At 41.4% G+C, this 20329-nt stretch overlaps 1 protein-coding gene across 1 annotated transcript in view; it reads right to left on the bottom strand.

Annotated features, from left to right (window-relative positions):
• Positions 1 to 4005: 4005 nt before the first annotated feature.
• LOC113190546 (putative methyltransferase-like protein 21E) overlaps positions 4006 to 20329 on the bottom strand; it is a 97769-nt gene continuing 81445 nt past the window's right edge. The window contains exon 6 of the mRNA XM_026399931.2: positions 4006 to 4245. Coding sequence (XP_026255716.2) covers positions 4182 to 4245 — 64 coding nt within the window. The 3' untranslated portion in view covers positions 4006 to 4181. The remainder of the gene's footprint in view (positions 4246 to 20329) is intronic.

The following is a 20329-nucleotide window of genomic DNA, read 5'->3' on the forward strand; positions in this document are numbered from 1 at the left end:
GGAATGATGGAAGACAGGCAGAGGAAACCCAGGAAGCACCCTTTGGTACTTAAGGGCCCCCATGCTGCACAGTGCAGAGGAGCACCCTAACAGGCTGAGACGAGACAGAACACTTGCACACGATGCTGGCTTTCTCCCTGAAAATTCACATTTTTGTTCTCTCTCTTCAGTTAAGAAGGTCTTTCTGGGAAGTATTTACAAAATCTTTTCTTGAATTGGAGGCCTCCTTCAGTTATTTGCTTTCCCAAAATAAAGTGTACATGAGGGAACACACACACACATACAGACACACACACACACACACACACACACACACACTTCCCCTGTTGGAAGACTAAGTACATATCCTTTATTTAAAAAAAAAAAAAATTCTCACTTGGGTCAAGGAGGCTAGCTGGGGTTCTTGCCGTCTGACCAAGAAATATCTGTGTTATTCTTTCCCTTTTTGGGTTTAAGGTTCTATGATATTCTGAGAAACAACAAAGGGCCTTTCCATAAATCACTGACGTGCTAAGGTGGCAGATACACTGAGGACAGAATTCATCGTTCGGGGTCATAAGTTTCAACAAAAAGAAGCCTCTGCTACCTTTTAGCAGGGATTCTTCCATAAGTCTTTGTCCTCTCTGAAGAATTCTTCTCCAAAAAGTAAATTAATCAGCATCATTTCCACCTAAAAATTATTTCCAAAAATGGAACAAGAATCATGCTTCATGAGACCCCTCAAACACAGTTAATTCAAGTCCTCTCAAAGGCCTTTCAAACACTTCCTCTGGACCCCCAGAGACCTAGGCTCTAACCCAGGGTGGAGTCACGGGAGCTGGGCCTATCAGAGTGGAAAGGAAAGAGTGAATAAGGGCCAGGTGGCCTCAGAAAGTGAGACATTGTGAAGTGTGTCAAATCCGTACAAGGATTAAGGATATGGGTGTGTGTGTGTGTGTGTGTGTGTGTGTGATTTACTAATGCTTCCTCGTGGCTTAGCAAAATTCCTGGTAAATAATAGGGGAAGCCTTCAATGAATGAAAAATGAGACCCAAAATGTAGGGATCCAGACCATAACAGCAATTGTACATGTTCAGGACATGAGGATTTTTTTTTTAATCCACTTTGTGTAGCGTGCCTAAAAAGTCAAGTTGCTTTAGAGGGCCACTACTCCCCACTCTCACACCACACAGCTGCCCACAGCCCCCTGGGGAAGGAGCAGACATACTCTAATCCCCTTGGTGGACAGGGTTCTTGTTAGATCATCCCCCTGACGTATGGAGAGTCCAGTTCTTCCCAGACCACCAACTTGTTCTCTTTCTCACTGAGTCTATCACCAGAGTCCAGGTGAGTGACCAGGTCTTGTGTGCATCAGGTAAAGCAAGGCAGAATCAACAGTGGAAAGGTGATTGGGACCTCAGGTCCTCAGGGACACTCTCCTCCCTCACTATGAAGGAGAGAACATCCTGAAATTGCATGGCAGAGGCAGATGGAGTGGCTACCAAGGAGAACCAGACGCAGTCTGATGACCTGAACCACTGTGTATTGGTGCTTTTTGTTTATGAATCTCAGAACCCATCTCAAGAGCACCCAGGATGTCTCCTTTGCCCTTGGACAGTATGTAACCAACCCCCAATTGTGGGTGGGGATCAGAGCTTCAGTGCCATCTCCAAGATTTTCATCTCCGTCACTTTGGATGTTGAAGCAAACAAGAGGGAAGGTCTGAATCAGAAGTTGGAAGTGGGATCTCCAAGACCACAGAGAAAACCCAAAGGACAAACTGCAGTTAGGATGGTCTTGGAAAGCAAAAAGCCACGCAAAAAAAGGGGGGTGGCAGGAAGAATGAAAGAACCAAATTTATGATGCCAGACACTTAAGGGAATTAACACTCCTGGGTCAACAGATGGAGCCGGGAATGTCCTTTCACACGACAGCATTGGCCTGCAGTGGGAGGCAAGGGGCTGGTAGGAGGTGCAGCATCACACACAGGCACAAGCCCAGGGCAAGGACTCCTCTAGGTTCTGCCATAGAGTCACTTCTCAAACGTGGAGATTGTTATGAATAACTCCCCAGGAGTAGGGGAAATGCATATTGATCTTGCCATATATTTCTATTTTTTCATGCCTTCATGCTTTATTAAGATATGCCAAGAAATAATGGCCCTAATTTCTGCAGAACAGCCATTCCTTGGCATTTAACTAGGACACCAAAGTGCGATAAAGGAACAAGGCTATACCAGTTTTTATTGCAAATACACTTTTTTTCTTGGCTTCTTAGCAATTGGTTCCTTCCCCTTCTGCCTCCCTCAGTGAATCACAATTCTGTTAAGATGTGTCTTCCATCTAACTTTAGGATCTCTCTGCTCTCTGGGAGTTAGTCCTCTGGGACGCCATATGCAGGACTAACAGGCTCAACAGTATCAGAGTCACGCACAAACAAAATTGACAGAAATGCAGTCACTAGATGTGAAATCATGTTACAATTTAGTCCTTTCCCGTTCCGCTGCCCAGTGCTTCAGGTGGTGGAGCTGGATGCAGGTGCCAGGATGCAGTGAGAGGTGATTTGGGGTGAGCCAAGCGAGGGGAAAGACAGGATAAAGGGTTCTCCCTTATTCCACCAAGAATGTTGATAGGGAGGCATTTTTCTGTCAATGTTGTTCAAAAGCATGACTTTCTTTAAATTCTCTCTAAATGATCAAAAGAAAATGCTGATGTAAATGAATATCATGTTCCTGTTAAAAATCTGCAGTATAATGTTGAGGAAAATGTAAACTCTATAGATGAATGGAGTGTAATTTATCAATATATCAACAAATGTTTATTATGCATTTCTGTGCCTTAGGCACTGTACCGAGCCAGTTTTTATGGAATAAACCTAGTAAAAATTATACCACCGTGTCCAAACCCTCTAGGAGTAAAGATTTTTTTTTTCCCAATTGCATGAAAATAACTAGCTTAAAAGCAATGGAAGGAATCTTTGTGATGGAGTTGTTTACATAAAAGTGCAAACCTTTCTCTCTCAAAAAAAAAAATCAGAGAGCAAGTAGCAAACAAAAAATATATATGCATGTGTGTGTAATTATTTCACCCACAGGATAATGTCCTTGATGTATGATGAAGTCATATAACATAATAAGACACTGAAGGTTTCATTAGATAAAGAGTCCGCAGACACAACATTCACAAATGAGGACACATAATGGTTTATTTACATATTCAAGAAAATCAACCTCAGTAATTAGTCAAAGAAATGAAACTTAAAACAGTAACAAGAAAATAAAAATGCAATTTAATTTACCAATTTGGCCAAGACATGTTTAATGATAATTGAGAAACTAACGATCTATTCTTGTGCGAATCTTGGCCATCTTGGACATAAGGAAAAGAAACAGATTTCCTTTCTACCCCTCTAGGTACAGCAGAATATGGGAGGGAAAATCCACATCAATAAATAACAGAAGACAGAATCTCTGAGGAAAATAGATTTTTAATTAATAGAATTGAAGAACTGCAGATGTAGGTGAGGGCAGAGTATAGCCTGGGGATCTGCTCCATCCCCTGAGAAATCAAGGGACAATTCCCCTAATGCAGAGGGCTGGAAAGAACAACAGGGAAAAGATGGTTAGATTGAGCAAGACAGTCAGCATGCAACTGCAAAGTTCAACAGGCTCCCTCTTGCAGGGGCCATCGGTATGTGCTCTGTTCGCCAGACCAACACTCCAGTAGCAGGAGGGTGGCTGGGGTCAGTTCTGGAGGTCTGCACCCCAGCTCTTGGCTGGAGTGATGTGAGCTGGTGAATCCTAGAATATCAGAAGCAGCAGATGGACCACATGTTCTTCAGGAATCCCCCAACTCAATTTTTAAAAGATATTGATTGCATGATGACAGCCATATCAAGACAGTCTGTCTGTGTTGTTCACCAGGCACAAACCTAAGTGCCGGAACAGTCATGCGGAGGTCATGGTCATATTGACAGCTCTTTTGACAGAGCTTAACAAGTGTTCCTGCTTGTCAGGAAAACCAGTGCTGCTCCCTGAGAAGAACTGAGGTACAGCTACCGGCAGGAACGAGCGTCCCCTTAGAATATTGCTGCAGATCAGAAACCAGTGAATGTCCAAGAGCCCAGGTTCTACTCCTCAGCTCAGGTCACAGCAGTTCAGCCCAGTCCACTTTAAATATGGGAGTAAATATAATTGAACTTGCTCAAAGAAAAACGTCCAAATGCAACCATGCGATGTCTTTCTTAGCAGCAACACTAAGCACCATCCTAAAGAAACAACCAAGTGAACATTTTAGTGGATGAAAGACTTGTTAGATCATTTTTTTTGTAGACCAATTAAATAGTGGGGAATGTGAATCCAAAAAAGTAACTTAGCTTTAGAATATTGATCTGTGGCCCTTCCAGCAATAATTAGTTAGGGTCATTATCTTTTCAGGACACTCTCAGTTCAAGATAATAAATGTTCAAGCCTATGAAAGGCTTTCCATCTCCTGAAGGAGAAGAGAAGTTATGCAACATAGTCAAAAGTCCTGTATGCTCTTTAAGAAACTAACTTAAAAGGCACCAGAAATGATTCTTCTTAGCACACAAAACATCTCTATGTCTTCCCCCCCCCCCCGCCAGGCAGGATTCCTTTGCCCGTTTGAATATAACTATAGGTTTATATATTCATGCAGTTCATACAATTTAGGCCCAAACCAAAACCTAAAAAATCACAGCCTAGGAAAAGTTAATTTAAAAAAAAAATGAGTCAGCAAACAAATGAGTCTGTAGTTTGAGAGGAAAAATAGTATACTAACTTTTAAAATAATACTTGGGGCTTGTCTAGGATAAACAATTTGGGAATGGAATTCCATCGTTGAGTAATTAACACAAAATGAATCATAGACCTACATATACAAGTAAAAATGATAGATCTTTTCAGAAAAAAAACATAAGAGAAAAATTTTCATGACCTTGAGTTCATCAAAATTAAAATTATTTGTACTTCAAATAACATCCTTAAGAAAATGAAATGACCAGCGTCAGACTAGGAAGAATAGCTATAAGTTATATATATGACCGAGGACTTGTGTCTAGAATAATCCATGCAACTGAAATAGAAGACAGACAGACATATAAAATCATGCTGAAATGAATCTACAAACAGTATAAAATCAGCAATATCCACAGGAACAATGATCAGTTCCACGACAACCAAACACAACTTGCATGCTCTGAAGGAATTTTTATCTGCTGTATGACTGGTTTTCCAAAACATCCTTTCATCTCCACAGGGCTGTGAAGGCTGTGGGTCAAAGGTAAGCCCAGCAGAGACCGTTCAGACGGATGAGCAAACCACAACGCCTGCTGAGTCTCAAAGCCTTTCGCAATTTTTTGTACACAATCTCTTGAGACTTTTTGTGACAAAAATGGTATTTAAGTATAGAATATTTCAATATGAAATTTATTCACTGTGAACTTTTTTCTCAATACTGTCTGTACTCTTATAATCTTTGAAAGTTGGTTCACTTCTGATTTAGCCAGTAGGGTCTGGTTTCCTCAAAGTCCTTCTACGTGTTATAATTTCAACACCAGAAATCTAATGCAGGGCTCCCGTGCACCTAGAGAAGCTGCTGAGATCCAGTCCAACCACGGAAGGACTGACCACCCAACCTCTTTAGGCCCAGAAGGACTGACCACCCAACCTCTTTAGGCCCAGAAAGACTGACATGCCCTTCCTTCCATAGTCCAGCACTGGCCCCTCAGTTAAAACTTCTACTTGGAAAATCAGAGACTATTTCCCCGTAAAGGAAGTAGGCCATGGTTCCTGATTAGGGTGTAAAGGGTGCTGCACCTGAGGGGAAAACTAGGGTCCAGAGCCAACAAAGCCTTCACACAGGGGCTTCCCCAGGTCACTACCTGCTAGAGGGACCAGTCAGAGTAACCCAGCTTAGCATGAACTTGGTCCTTGAAGACTGAGAGCCATGGACTAGATACATAGGGCCCTTCCAGCTCCCCTACGATACATGCCTAAAGACGAATGAGACAAACTTATTATCATGATCATTATAGTATGTATCAGACACACTTTATGTTTTATTTACAAATAAAAACTGATTCATGATCCCAAACCCTTCAGCGATGGAATTGTACAAGTACAGATATTTCAAGGAAAGATCTCACTATTCACTCTAGAGCCATCCCATCAACATTAAATGAGATGATATTGGCAGAAGCACTATGGATCCAGTAGACATGCCACAGGGTGCTGTGCACAGCACTCACAGGATAGTCCAGTGTCAGGAGGACACCATCCAAAGCTCTTTCCTATGTGGCTAAGCATCAGTTCAGAACCCCCTGAAGCATGTAGTGGGTACTACAGTCTGCTCATGACAGGAAGCCTGGAAGTTCATGAATCCTGGTGGTCAAATCCCTCTAGCAACAGTATGAATTCCTGATTCAAAGAAAACTACAAGGGCCGGGTTCAGTGGTGCATGCCTATAATCCCAGCAGCTCAGAAAGCTGAGGCAGGAGGATTGTGAGTGCAAAGCCAGCCTCAGCAACTAAATGAGGCTCTAAGCAGCTTACCAAGAACCTGTCTTTAATAAAATATAAAACAGGCTGGGGATGCGGCTCAGGGGTGAAGCACCCCTGGGTTCAATCCCCAGTAAGAAGGAGGGAAGGAAGGAAGGAAGGAAGCAAAGTCTATAGGGTCTCCATAAAATACAGCAAAACTTGGATATAAGTCCCCAAATCTTGCAGGTCCTGAGGAAGGTCAGAGACTATTTTATAAGGACCTGTATCCAGAGAGAAAGCAGGACATGCTGGCGTAGATCAATTGACACAAGCATTCAGTGTTTCTGTATTTATGTAGTGGCGTAGACATGAAAAAATGTTAAAATCACCATTTTTAACTCAATAATGTGAATAACAGAAGTTAAACTCTACTCCATCCCTGACCTCCATGACTCTCTCAGGGGAGAGATTCAGTAATAGGCTAAGATTGAAGGACAGTGTGGTGGTATCTGTTTTGCACATTATGAGAACACCGTTTAAAGCAGAGCATTCCATGAGAGATTTTTTTAAGGAGGCTGAAAGTATCATCATGTTATATAACCAACCACAGGACAGACACAACCCACATCCACTCTATCAAAGACTGAATCTCAGAATTTCAGGGTGAGACTGTCAATGAATATTCACCCTGCAATCTTTTTCCAACTTCCTTCCTGGGCCAGGGACAGGACATTTGAATTTGGTGAAAGATCCTGAATCAGCACTGAAGACAACATCACCCAAGATGATGCTTTTGTGATTGGATGAAGTGGTATCACCTGTCATGTGCTAAAAAGGCTTTATCTGACAAAGCCCAGGGTTCTGATATTGAAAGGTGATTAAGGAAGTAAGCAGCCTGTTAAATATTAAGCATTTCTTGGAATGTGAACACTGTGCTAGAGGTTACAGCATCAGAGGAAATGAACCTGCCAAGGAGCTCAAGGTCTTCAGCCTCAACCCTGTGTTGAAGCACTGAGAAGTCAAAGTGTCTAAATGCACTCCAGGGACCCTGAAAGGGCACATGACTGCAGGAGGGTGCTCAGCTTCTCCAGTCCCCAGACACTTTCTCTCTGGGCTTCCGTACCATTGCCGCCAGCGACTCAGTTCCTTGCGAAATAAGGTTCAGTCCACCAACTCACAACCTTCAAATGAGGACTCTCCTTTGGCTATGTATTTCCTGCTTTTCCTCCTCCATAGTATGATCAGGTTTCTCTAGTCTTGCCTGGTGCTGCCACAAATACATAGTCCTTCTATTTATTCTATAAAGAGTACCAATTATGTGCCAAGTACAAAGACACTTTGAGACACTACAGAGGTGGCCAGTAGGCTTTGCTGAGAATGCTGAGAGTCTGCTTTTCTGCTTCAGGGCCCATGTTGTGTCTCCTCCATGACACTAGGCCACTCTTTCTGCTTGTCACTGAGCCTGAATGGTTTCTTTCTCCAGCCTGCAAGGATTTCTACCCCTACAGCTTCTGGTTGTTTTCTTCAAACAAAAATGATTAAACTTATTAATTGCCATTCTAAGGACTTCCATCCTCAACTCTCAACCAATAGAGCCATCTCCAATCCCCTGCACACAGGGTCTAACTTGCTGCCCAAAGATATGCCTGCTCCAACTTTCCAACACTGTGACCTGTAGCTCCATAATACTTGGTGGAATAATATACATTGTTACATTATTTATAACTGAACCTAATAACACTCCATGCCTATTCACATGTAACTCAATAAAAGACAGATGTTTGCCTGACCCTTTACATCATTCAAATACTCTCCACCTCCTCCTTCCTCTTTTTCCTCCTCCTTCTTCCAGAGCATCCTGAAATCCCAGGTTTTCTATGAAGGTATAAAAGCTACCTCTAAATTCATCATTTTTAAAAACCAACACATTTACGGCATAACATGCTCCAAAATACTTAGATTTTTTTAAAGATTTTTAATGTGTTTATACCTAGAGGAAATTCCCATGTTTCAGATAAATTAAGTACTTCTGTTCATTACTCTACATTAGTGTAGAGATAATTTCTAATGAGCAAGATTACTCTGTAAATGATCATGGATGTTTGCTTCTTGAAGGGTGAATGGTAAGAAACAGGATATAAAGGTCAGAACAGGTCTGCCTATTCTGCCACTTCCGTGGGAACTGATCACTTAAAAGAGAAAAGAAAAAAAATAGCACCTATGGATTTTCTTCTTGGTTCTATTGGATGGTGGTATTTAGAGAGAGGAAGCCTAGAGGGAGTTAGAAGTATGCGGTTCTTTTATGTATTTTTATTGAATGGAGCCGGACCCAGAAACCTCAGTGTAAGGCACAGATGTTCTGCTAGAACTTCACCAGGCACCCTGAGAAGCCACTCCACATGTCTGTAACACAATTCTTCTCACATGAAAGATGAAAGAATTGGATTTGAAGCTCTCTGATCCACCCAAAATGTAACTGTACAACTTCACTATGAAATGAACCAGGCAAGAAGGTGTATCTACATCATAATTCTCTCATCTCCAATTTGTCTCTACTGGCATTCCAGAATTTTGAAAGATATTCTAAAGGTATCAGTGTACCTCAGTGGTGGTAAGCAGGAACAAAAAAAAATAAGCAGTATAGAAAAGTGTTTCATTCCATTACTAAACTCTGGTACTCACCTAGAAATGTCTGAGATATTTTTGGAACTTGTACAGAATGGACAATGAATATATTGCATTTACTCCTGGAAACATTAATAATGTGGAGATGTAACCACAGGACAATTCAGAATCATAGATATTTGCAAAACATCACATCATTGCCATTTAAATCATGCATATATGAAAGAATGTTGGGGAAGTCAAAGGTCACTTGAAGTTTTCATCTAATTACTCTATAGGGCCAAAAAGGCAGTCAAGATAAAGAGTGAGTAGGAGGCCCTCTGGATTACAATCCTTACTTTAAACTGCAGCTAGGATCTAGAGATACAAAGGACAAAGGTGTTGAGAAGATAAAATAAAGGTGAACAGTCTTGTCCGAATGGTATTTTTCACTTGGGAATTTAGTAAGTGCCCACAACATGTTGAGCACCTCCAGTTAAAAGAGTACACAAAATGTTGGTCTATACAGTATGTGAGTTTGCAATCAAGTTGGTGAGGAAATGAACTAATGCTCATCTCATAATTAGGAAAATGATTAGATGCTCAACTCTTGGAGACCATAACATCATATAAATCTATAAACAGGGAGGGAAAATAAAAGAGTCTATGCTCTGTAGCTCTTGAGATTTCCAGCGCGTAGTGGAGTCAATCAAGAAGTCTACATTGGAATTCTGACTTTGGCCACGCACCTGCTTTGTATTGCCCAGGGTTGCCTATGCATTAGGAACGGACATCTCCAGGAAACCATATTGCAAGCAGAAAAGCATCAATATAAAAGGTAAATAAAAGCAGTTTGCTTATAGAAGAATAACATCATTCTTGGTGATAGAGATGTTGGTAACTAAGGCAGAAAAGGATAGCAATTTTGCCATAAAAAATTACCACATGGGATGGTTTTATTCCAGCAATAACATCAGGCTTCCCCTACAATTAGGAGGCAGACTCAATTAGGAATGTGCCCTATGGGCCTTAGGGTGCAATTGTCATCCTAGGGACAAACTGCACTCAATTAGAAGAACCGCTCTTATGCATCAAGCTTACAGCTCAATTCACCAACCCAGTAAAGAAGCAGCATCTAAAACACAGGCTGATTCCATTAGCAGTTGGGCCAGACACATTAAACTGTACTAATCTTCATAACCACTCACACGATTCAGCATCTGAAAGGAGATGGAAAGCAGTCCTTGTTTTGGATCCCTGCTCCCACCAACCCCTCCCAGATTCATTCCCCTGGATGGCCAGAACGGGCTTCTGACCTTTCCTCTTCACCCTCCTCACACTCCCAAACCCAGATTTTTCTGCTGCTGGATATCTCTCTAAAACCCCACTGTGGCTATGGCTCGGCCCTTCTTACAAACCTTGCACGATTCCCAGTCCTGCCCTTTGGAGTCTACATTTCTTCTCTCTAGATTTCCCCTCTGCTTCCCATCATTATCTTATCCTGAAGCTCTCCAAACTGGGTGACCCAGAGTACTCTGCACAGATGTTGACATCTGCACAACTGGTCTCTCCACCCCTGTGAGTGTCCCTCCCCCATCTTCCCCAACACCATGGACAGGGTTTTAGAAATATACCCATACGTCCACAAATTCTTTGATATTCCTCCCTTTGAGATATGAGACCTAATTCTCCTCCTGTTAAATGTGGGATGGACTTACTGGAGGCTTACTTCTAATGAATTAAATGAAAATACCCTCAAAACTAGATTCCCCTTCCCTAATTCTGGCTTAGGCCAGCTTGTGGACGGGCCCACATAGTGAGAACAGAGGCTCCCCACCAACAGCCAGCAAAGCCCTGAGCCTTCTGCCAAGGTCCAGAAGAGTGAGCCATGGAAGCAAACCCTTCAGTCCGCTTCAGGCCTTCAAACACTGCAGTCTAAGCCAACAGCTTGAAAGACCCTGAGCAGAACCCCCCTCTGAGCTGCTCCCAAGTTCCTGGCCTACAGAAGCTGCCTGATAACTGTTTGTGGTTTTAAGGCACTGTTTGGAGATAATCTGTTATGCAACAGTAGATAATTAATTAATAATGATAACAAAGTATTGACTAAGATTGCATACTGACCATTTCCAAATGTCTAAATTCTAAGTACATTTCAAGACTCAAATGAAATACCTCCTCCCCAATCCCTCTGGCCCACCTGGATTAAAGTAGTGTCGACAATCGTATAAGGCAGAATCTTACCTCTTGAAGAGTCTCATATCTCCATACAATGATGTATTATACAGAATAGAAATTATGGATGTAGAATGGGCTGGGGTTGTGGCTCGGGGTAGAGCACTTACCTTGCACATGTGAGGTACTGGGTTCGATCTTCAGCACCACATAAAAATAAATAAATAAAGATATTGTGTCCATCTATTACAAAAGAAAGAAAGAAAGAAAGAAAGAAAGAAAGAAAGAAAGAAAGAAAGAAAGAAAGAAAGAAAGAAAGTAAGTCATGGATGTAGAAATCAAGAAATGACTATGTTCCTAACCAGATAACAGAGTCTTTGCCCATTCTTCTTCCAAGTTAAGCCAGGAAACTTTCTCTTTCACATTGTTTGTAATCTGACAACATCCCCTGGACCACGGCCATCCCTCTTACTGTGACGTTCCCTAATTTGTACGATATTAATGAAGCATCAACAGCAACATATGAAAAGTGAATAACCAACTCTGATTATTTGTATCTAAAATCCAGACTTCCCATTTCCTCTGAGTAATAGAAAATGTGAAAACTGATTATGAATTGAGCATGCAATGTTCAGAGCATTTGGCTTTTAAAAATGAAAGCACAAAAATCATTATGCTTTCCTGGAGCTCCGCAGACATAATTACATAAAGGGACAGATTCTTCCTGCCAACCCTTGTCTTGGCCCTTCTCCTGTCAAATGCTGTCAAAGCCCTTCCCCCTGCTTCTTTTATAAAATTCTTATTATCCACCAAGGTTCAGTAGTCAACAGAGCTCATATTTGGACAGAATTAGCCTCAGTGGACAAACCATGCCTACCTCTTATGCAACCAGATTTGATCCTTGATCTGATGATAAAACCTTTGAGACATTTTATACAGAGGTAATTGTTTTTATAGTAAATAAGTACCCATTTACAGATTATTGTATACCGTAAAACTTTGATTTCTGTGCGGCCTGTCAGGCATTCTTGCATATAAGACAGGAAGCCAGCTGCCCCCTTTGCCAAGCAACAATGACCAAAGATCAGTGAGTTCCCAAAGGCCAGTCATGCCCAGTCTGCTCTCAAATGTAAAGATAATATATTTTCAGTTCAAAATTTTGATAAGGTAAGGAAAATGTCATACTCTAGTTTCCAAAGCACATCCTTGGAGTTTTGTTCCAACTCTCCACTCTCAAAGTTGGGGGCCGGGGTGGTCACACCTAGAAAGGCTAGAGGCCCCTTGAGGTGTGTCAATTACATGGCCAAGCATTAGATTATAGCACATCTCTGCATTATTCTCCACACTAGATAAATGAAATAAAGATTTAGGCAATAATTCAGGGAATTTAATCAATGTTAGCCATCAATATAAGGTGATTCAAGACAGTATAATTTTAGTCCTTGGTAGTAAAAGTGTTAGGCCTGGATTTTCCAGAAAAATAACTCTATATTTCTCTTTGTCAGTGTGGATGAAACTTCAGGGGATGTAGAAGAAAACTTTATTTTTTTTCATTAGACATACCTGTCATTCAAATTGCCACTCTTTACACAAAATACTCCATGCAATCCAAACTAACAGACTCTCAGGCGCTGTTATTAGGAGTCATTTGACTAAGCTCTCCCACGTCCAAATCTTGGTTAGTTTAATCAGCATCACCTCAAGCCCTACTGCATTTTAACTGGCAGAAGAAGGCCACCCACAACACAGCCACAGATGAAAGTGATGCGCATCATAACACACCTTTCTGAATGGAAATGTGAAGAATTAGGACTACATGAAAACCTCCACCCACCACATCCCCAGGGAAAGCAAGAGGGGGAAGGAAGTTACAGGAGAATGCAGAAGAGCTCACTGAGGTAATTCCACATTCCTATGGGTGTCTGCAGAAGGCCCTAGGAAAGCGGCTGTGTCCACCTAATATGAGGAGCAATGGTATTGGCCAGTGGTGGCTCTGACAGACTATGTGAAAACAGAGACTTTGCTGACACCAATTAAAAATGCACACACACACACACACAAAAAAAAATGTTTTCAATATCAGATAAAAATTCAACTATCACATTAGTGTGTTGGCTATTACCACAGAGACAACAATAATGTCAAGGTGGCTCTGTATCCCAGCTTGTCTCTCTGTTTTTACTCTTTGAAGAATGTGTCTCTTGGACAACAAATTATATAATCACTCAAATTTTAAATATTTCGAAAGAAATAACAATGACATAATAAATGCATGATAAATCTTAAAGAAAGCTCTCTTATTTACTTTGTGCATTCTGATGTTCCTCAGTTTCTGGAACTGAGTAAATGTACAATTATCATCAATGTTCAACTTGACCATCTAATCCAATTAGGAATCTCTCTCTCTCTCTCTGTGTATGTGTGTGTGTGTGTGTGTGTGTGTGTTCCCCCCCTCTCTCTCTCACACACACACACATGCACACACACATTACATATACTTACACACACAAACAACACATTTTTCTGGTGCTTCCTTTACACATTAGCCCAAACCATATTGCAGAAAAGAATTGGCTCTTATTTGTCAATGAGTGTATAACTTATCAAATACCAAGATTGAGACCCACTTGCTCACTTTCTCTTCCTATTTTCATTTCATAAGATTCTAGAGTTAAAAGCATATTACTTAAAATGTACTATATTAACATGCTCAGAAATCATTGTAGGTTGGATTGCATATACATAAATAGTGACAAAATACACTGCCCAACCCCTAGTTGTACTAGAAAAGAATTCTGGCCTCCTGGCCAGTGATTACCCTAAGCTCTGGCTTCAGAGGCTAGGAGAGTATCTCCACCTGGGGGTGACTCACAGGACCCCACTCCTCAAGGGCACTGTTCCAGATACTGTCCAGCTACAAAGAAAATTACCTGCCTTGTTTTTCTTACCTATTTGTAAATTTATTTTATTTTGATAAATAATTAAGCATGGCTCTTGCTTGCATGGTTAGAATAGCAGGAAAAACAGAAAATAGACATCTATAGTACAAAATGTGATATAAGTACCACCGAGTAGCTACAAAATACTACCAAAGTTCAAAAGAAGGAAGAAAGCAGGAATCGTAAAGCACTGGAAGTGGAGAGCCCTGACATTGCGTTGGGTTATATAATAAGATTACCTAAGAGCAGGAAGGTCAAGGGGGAAGGACATGCAGCTCAGGTGGAAACAGCATAAATAAAGGTATGGGGTTCAAAGGTGGAGAATACAATTGGAATAAAACAATAATTCAAGCCCACAGAACAGCTATTAGAAGAAAGATATGGCCTGTTTAAAAAGGGTAGATTTCTTCTACGTCTATTATAGCTGGAGAGAGAGATTGAGAAAGGAAGGAGAATGCGTTCACGGCATTTGTGCACACATGAGCGTCCCTACAACTTTATTGAAAAATGTCCATAATTGCTAAATGCTCATTTGCAAAGTGCAGAGATTGAATAATCTCCTGCTGCACACGTTTGCACAACAGCTGCTTTTTTCTCAGAGAAAGAGAAAATCTGCCAGGAGCCCCACAGAGACCTATTCTATCAAAGATTCAAATTGCATGTGAGAATCAGGAGACAGAATAGCCCAAATCCACACCTGTAAAATTTCTTAAGTTCATGTTCAGCAGCTCAGATCTGAGGCTCACGCTGCATTTGCGGATCAAGTGCTGGAAGGAGGCAGAGCCTGGGAGAAGCAATTACTCTGTGGAAGCTGACACGCCACCGCGTCTTCTGGATTCAGTGACAGAGCCTTGCTTTCTCCACTCGAAGTCTCAATCAGTTTGATTGATGCACAGATATGTTCCTCTCCCTCCTCCCTGGGGAGGGCAAGGAATATGAAGTGCAATCTTGCAGATGGAAAGTGGTTTAATACACATCATCTTAATTTCCAATGATGGAGAAAGAAGGAAAAAGAACAAGAATTCTAAGTAGCAGAGAAAGGTTCAAGGTTAATTTGATTGGCAATATATGAAATGCCACTTACCTCAGGCCATTTCAAATTGCCCCTCATTCTCTCCGCAGTGAATGAAATTATTCTTTCCAAAGACAGAGGGATCAACCGATAATGGCGGTTATTACATATTCATACACCACTTTACATTCTGAGGCTCGCTCGGCAGGAATTCTCGCAAGTCTCTCTTCACAGATGCCCTACCAGAGAGGTGAGGGTGGAAAGGAGTGAGGACTCACCGGCACTTTTTAGTGGACAGAGGAACAGCGATGGGCCGCACACCAGCCTTGTCTGGGAGACATCACACCTGTGCCACGCGGGTGATCCACGCTCTGCCTCCCCTTTTGCCTGGACTACCTACGGCCTCTGGACCTCCCAGGGGATGTACTTTTCTAAGACTTGATACATTCATGAAGGACACACGTATTTTTGCAACTCATACTTTTAACAATCAAGAGTACTTCCCAGTGTTCCTCCAGCAGTGCTACCGAGAGGCTGAAACAGTCCCTTTTTTAGTAATATAGGATAATTCTGTATGTTGAGGATGACTTCCAATCCTAGATAATGGAAGAGACTTTTTAAAAAATTAAGAATTTTTTTAAAAAAAAGGAAAACAACAGAAATCGTATCCTAAGTTTTTATGTGAAGTTGAGTTTTTATGTAAAGTTGAGTTTCCAACTCACACAGACCCTGGGAGCATGACCTCCGTGAAACTGGAGCGAAATCAATTCTACCAACACCCATGTGCTGCCTCTAGCCTCAGCCTGCGGATTTCAACTCCCATACAAACCAACCCAAGTCACAAGGTCAAAGGCCTGGCCAGAGATGGGGCTCCGAACTACAGCTGAAGACAGGCTGAACAGGAAAGGCGGGCACCTGAGTGTAAACCCACCCACTCTGGAAAAGACACAGGCAGTTTCATTGGGCTCAATCATTAGCCTTGCCGTTTTATTTATTTTTTTTTTATTGGTTGTTCAAAACCTTACAAAGCTCTTGACATATCATATTTCAAACATTAGTTTCAAGTGAGTTATGAACTCCCATTTTTACCCCAAATACAGATTGCAGAATCACATCAGTTACACATTCACCTTTTTACATAATGCCATACTAGTAACTGTTGTATTTAAACCATGATCTCTCCCTTTCTCTCTCTTCCCAGTTATTTAGTGACATGGCCAATTGCCGAATTGCTATTCATGATTAACTCTCCCCCTTCAAGGTCAGTGACAGCCCTGATGTGATGACAGTGCCCAAGGCAACACAGGACTCAGATAACCCTTGGAATGCTGACCTCTCATAAGCAGAGTGTAATTAAAGGTGTGCCTGTGCCCCAGCCAACTGTTTGAAACCTGATGTCTCTCAATTTATCCAGAACATCTGTCCATGAATGATCTTCACAAGCCCATAGTTCAGGGCAGTTTTTATAGAGCACTAAAAATATGCATGAAATTAATGACAGAAAATAAGCCTGAACTTACTTTCTAAATTGACTCTAAGAATTTGATTTTAAATGATTTAAATTTTATATACTGTTGGATGATATCAGGTGAATTCCAACACTTTAGGAGTAAACTATTGACCTGTTCTTCGAGTCCATGTTTAGACACACATGTGTTTCTTGAAGAATTGCTACTTAGAAAAGTTCTGACCAGAATTGTTTTCAGTGCAAATGCTTTTTTATTACTAATTGAATTGGAGCTCCCAAAAATATAATGTCAAGAGGAAGAGAAAGAGAAAGAAAGTTCCCACTAAAATTGTACTAGAATAGTCTTGCCACAGTCCCCTAAACATTACTGGGGAATGCCAGATGCATGTTGACTTCCTATGTCTCTCTACACAAGGACATTGCTTAAGAAACAAAAAGTTACCTGGAGAAAAGAGTTGATTCATCCAAGTTCAGCAGTAAATCAGGTTGAAATGATCAACCTTGAGTAAAGAAACACACTTTGGAATTAGGAATGTGTTTAGATAAACTAAAGTCATTAAAAAAAAAAAAACTAGGGGTTTATGTTTTAAAATATAAGAGCATCTAAAAGATATCCTTGTAACCCAGAATGGTAAGAGCAAAACGGAATGAGCAAATATCTGAGAGAAAAATTTGCCAAGGGTTGACTCTGGGGATTGCTCAGATGTCCATCAGAGAGGGACAGAGACAGAAACAGAGTGACCAACAGCCAAGTCCTGTCCTCAGCAGTGCAAGGCTCAGCGGCAACCATGCGGGTGTTTTTCCAGCTACTCCCCAGACTTTAAATTGCCATTGCTCATCTACAAAATGAGGATCATGATACCTGCCCCTAGGGTCGTGAGGATCACGTGAATTAAAAACCTAGGACCATGCCTAGCATGCAATCAGCTCTCAGCAAATGAAGGCTGGTGCTCTATGTCACAGGTGTCGTGTTTTTTTCCCTTCTGTGGTTAGCCATGAATTCATTTTATTGGTAAAAACATGTACTTGACCACAGTCCTTTCCTCCCAAGTGACCACAGAGCATGCACTGAGGGTCTGCGCTCCATGCAGATGGAGAGCCCAGCTGATCCACGTCAGCTTCAGCAGATGCCAAGTTGACTGTGAGTTTGTTACCAAAAGCTTGGTCCTTGTCCCTGATACCAATCCAACAATGAGAGCTTGGTTTTGAGAAAAAGGAAAAGGAAGTTTTATTGCTTTGCAAGCAAAGGAGAAGCACAGGGAACTCCCATCCCAGAGGCTGTGATTTTGCCCATGAAGGGGAACAGGAGGTTTTTAAAAGGCGACTCAAAGTCTCCACTCCATGTGTAAGCATAAAATGAACCTCTGGTCCAGATGCAGGACAAACCCTGCGTGACTCCACTTGCAAGAGCCACCTAAAATCGTCACACTGGAGACAGAAAGCAGAATGGCAGCTGCCAGGGGATGAACGTATGGGGAGAGGTTGTTCAGCAGGTGTCAAATTTCAACAGATATAAGGTTGAACACCTACAGTTCAACAGGTATGAACACAAGCAAGTTATAGAGTTAAACTCTATAGCTCTGGGCCTATAGTTAACAATACTGCATTTTACACTTAATTTTGTGAAGATCTCATGTTAAGCACTCTTCCCCAAATAATAAATAATTGGAAGTGAACTGTAGCTGACAGAGTTCTGAGACTGTCCAGGAAGCATCAATTCAAAACTTCAGAGGTCTTCCAAGCCTACTTCTACACAAAAGTGGATTATTTGGCAAAAAGTAAATAAATAAAGCTCTATGTTCAGCAGGCCTGAGTAAGGTCTCTCAGAAGGATCCAGGTGTACTCCAAGTAAATAAGAGCCAAGCAGGAATGTAAGCAATCAATTTGGGAGAACTCATAAGCATCTGAAAGTCAGAGAAGTAAAAATACTAACTCACATAATGGAAAGCGCCTCTGGCAACACAAAGCCATTAGGCCTTGTAGCTCTTCCCTTTCAAAAGCTCTCAAAAGATGAAAGCCTGGTCTTGCAGCCCCACCCTGGGTTCCATCCAGGAGACCCACACCCACACTCTTCCCTCCACTCTGGTCCCCAGCACTCTGTCCTTCAGCATTTGGCTCAGATGCATGCACATATGCAACTTTGGAAGGCCTTCAAGCCCAAGTGCATGTTCTAAATGGTAGACCAGTGTCAGCCATAGCTTTAGCTAACACATGAAGCCTAACAACAACAACAACAAAAAAAAAAACAAGCAAGACTTGCTTTCATGGTCTTCAATACTGGCAATTTTTCCTACCTTGAATCATTCTCATCCATACATTCCCTAAAACGGCCCAATTTTACTCACAATAAAAAGTTGGGTTATGTGCAATACCATGTTCTCCTGATAATTATTCATAACATTTTGGGGTAATTTTTACTGTTTTGATAAATACACTCATCTTCTTGTTCTCTCACTTTTGCATTTTGAACATTGGTATAAATTTTAAATCTTATGAACGATCCGTAGCTAACCACAGCTTCACATTACAGACATTGTCCTCTCTCCATTTGTGTCTTAGGTGTTTGAATTATCAGTTGAATGTAGAGCAGACATTTTTCAATTTCATCCATCATTCACATTTTTGTTAGCTTCTCCATTTAGCCCCTGCCTCTGTAAGTACTCAAGAAAATCCGTAGTGGTACCAACCCAGGAGTTACTAATGAAAGGGAGCCATTATGAAGAACGATATGAAGAATGAAATTTAATTGTGAATTGTAAGGCTTTATAACTACCAGGCATAAAGCTAAGTACTTTACATTCATGACCTCATTTCATCTTTAGGACGATTTCCACACTCATTTTACTGATGACAAACTGAGGCTGGAAGATACTTAGCAATATGACAAAGATCACATAGTTGAGAAGAGACAAAATTCAGAATCCTGCCTGCTAGTCCCAGAACCTAGACTCTTAAGCATTAAACCATGTGCATAAAACTTCAAGTGCTCTTTTATGCATGTGCTTTTGTTCAAACTACTTTTCAATGTTGAAGTAGCCAAAAGAAATGCATACATAATGAAATAAAGGCTTTGGCACTTTAAAACTCCTTTAAACTTCCATTTTTTTTCCTTCTAATGTACCTCCTTGCTATTACCTGGTTTCCATTCAGTCACAGTTAGAAGGCAATAAAAGGGTCACTACACAAATGATACTAAAATAACACAGGTAACCAGCGCAGCAATCTGTAGGAACACAGAACAACATGAAAGCAAAGTCTACAGCCTCCCCACATGGCTTCGGCCGCCTGCCCAGCACCCTGGATTCACAGCAACCAGCCACACGCCACAGAACTTCTGAGTTTCTGCTCATAGTGAAATTTCCATCTCTGATGTGTTATTATGGGCTTTCTAGAACAATCTGCGTAAGGTCGTATTTGCATAAGTCAAGTGTTCCAGGGTCTGTACAGCGCCTTAACCTAATACAGGATTAAATCGCCATCGAGGGCTATGATTAAGCCTCCAGATTGCCCTAAATGCCAGCCAGCAGCCACTTAAAGAGAACGGCTGAAAATGCAGGCAGGACACGGCAGTCAACCTCCCCAACACCTGGAAGCCTCAGAAACCCTTCAAGAGAGCGCTTGGCCTCCCCTGCGTCCTTTTATTCAGTAACTCAGTAC

This window comes from Urocitellus parryii, chromosome 2, assembly GCF_045843805.1.
Source record: "Urocitellus parryii isolate mUroPar1 chromosome 2, mUroPar1.hap1, whole genome shotgun sequence".
Lineage (NCBI taxonomy): Eukaryota > Metazoa > Chordata > Mammalia > Rodentia > Sciuridae > Urocitellus > Urocitellus parryii.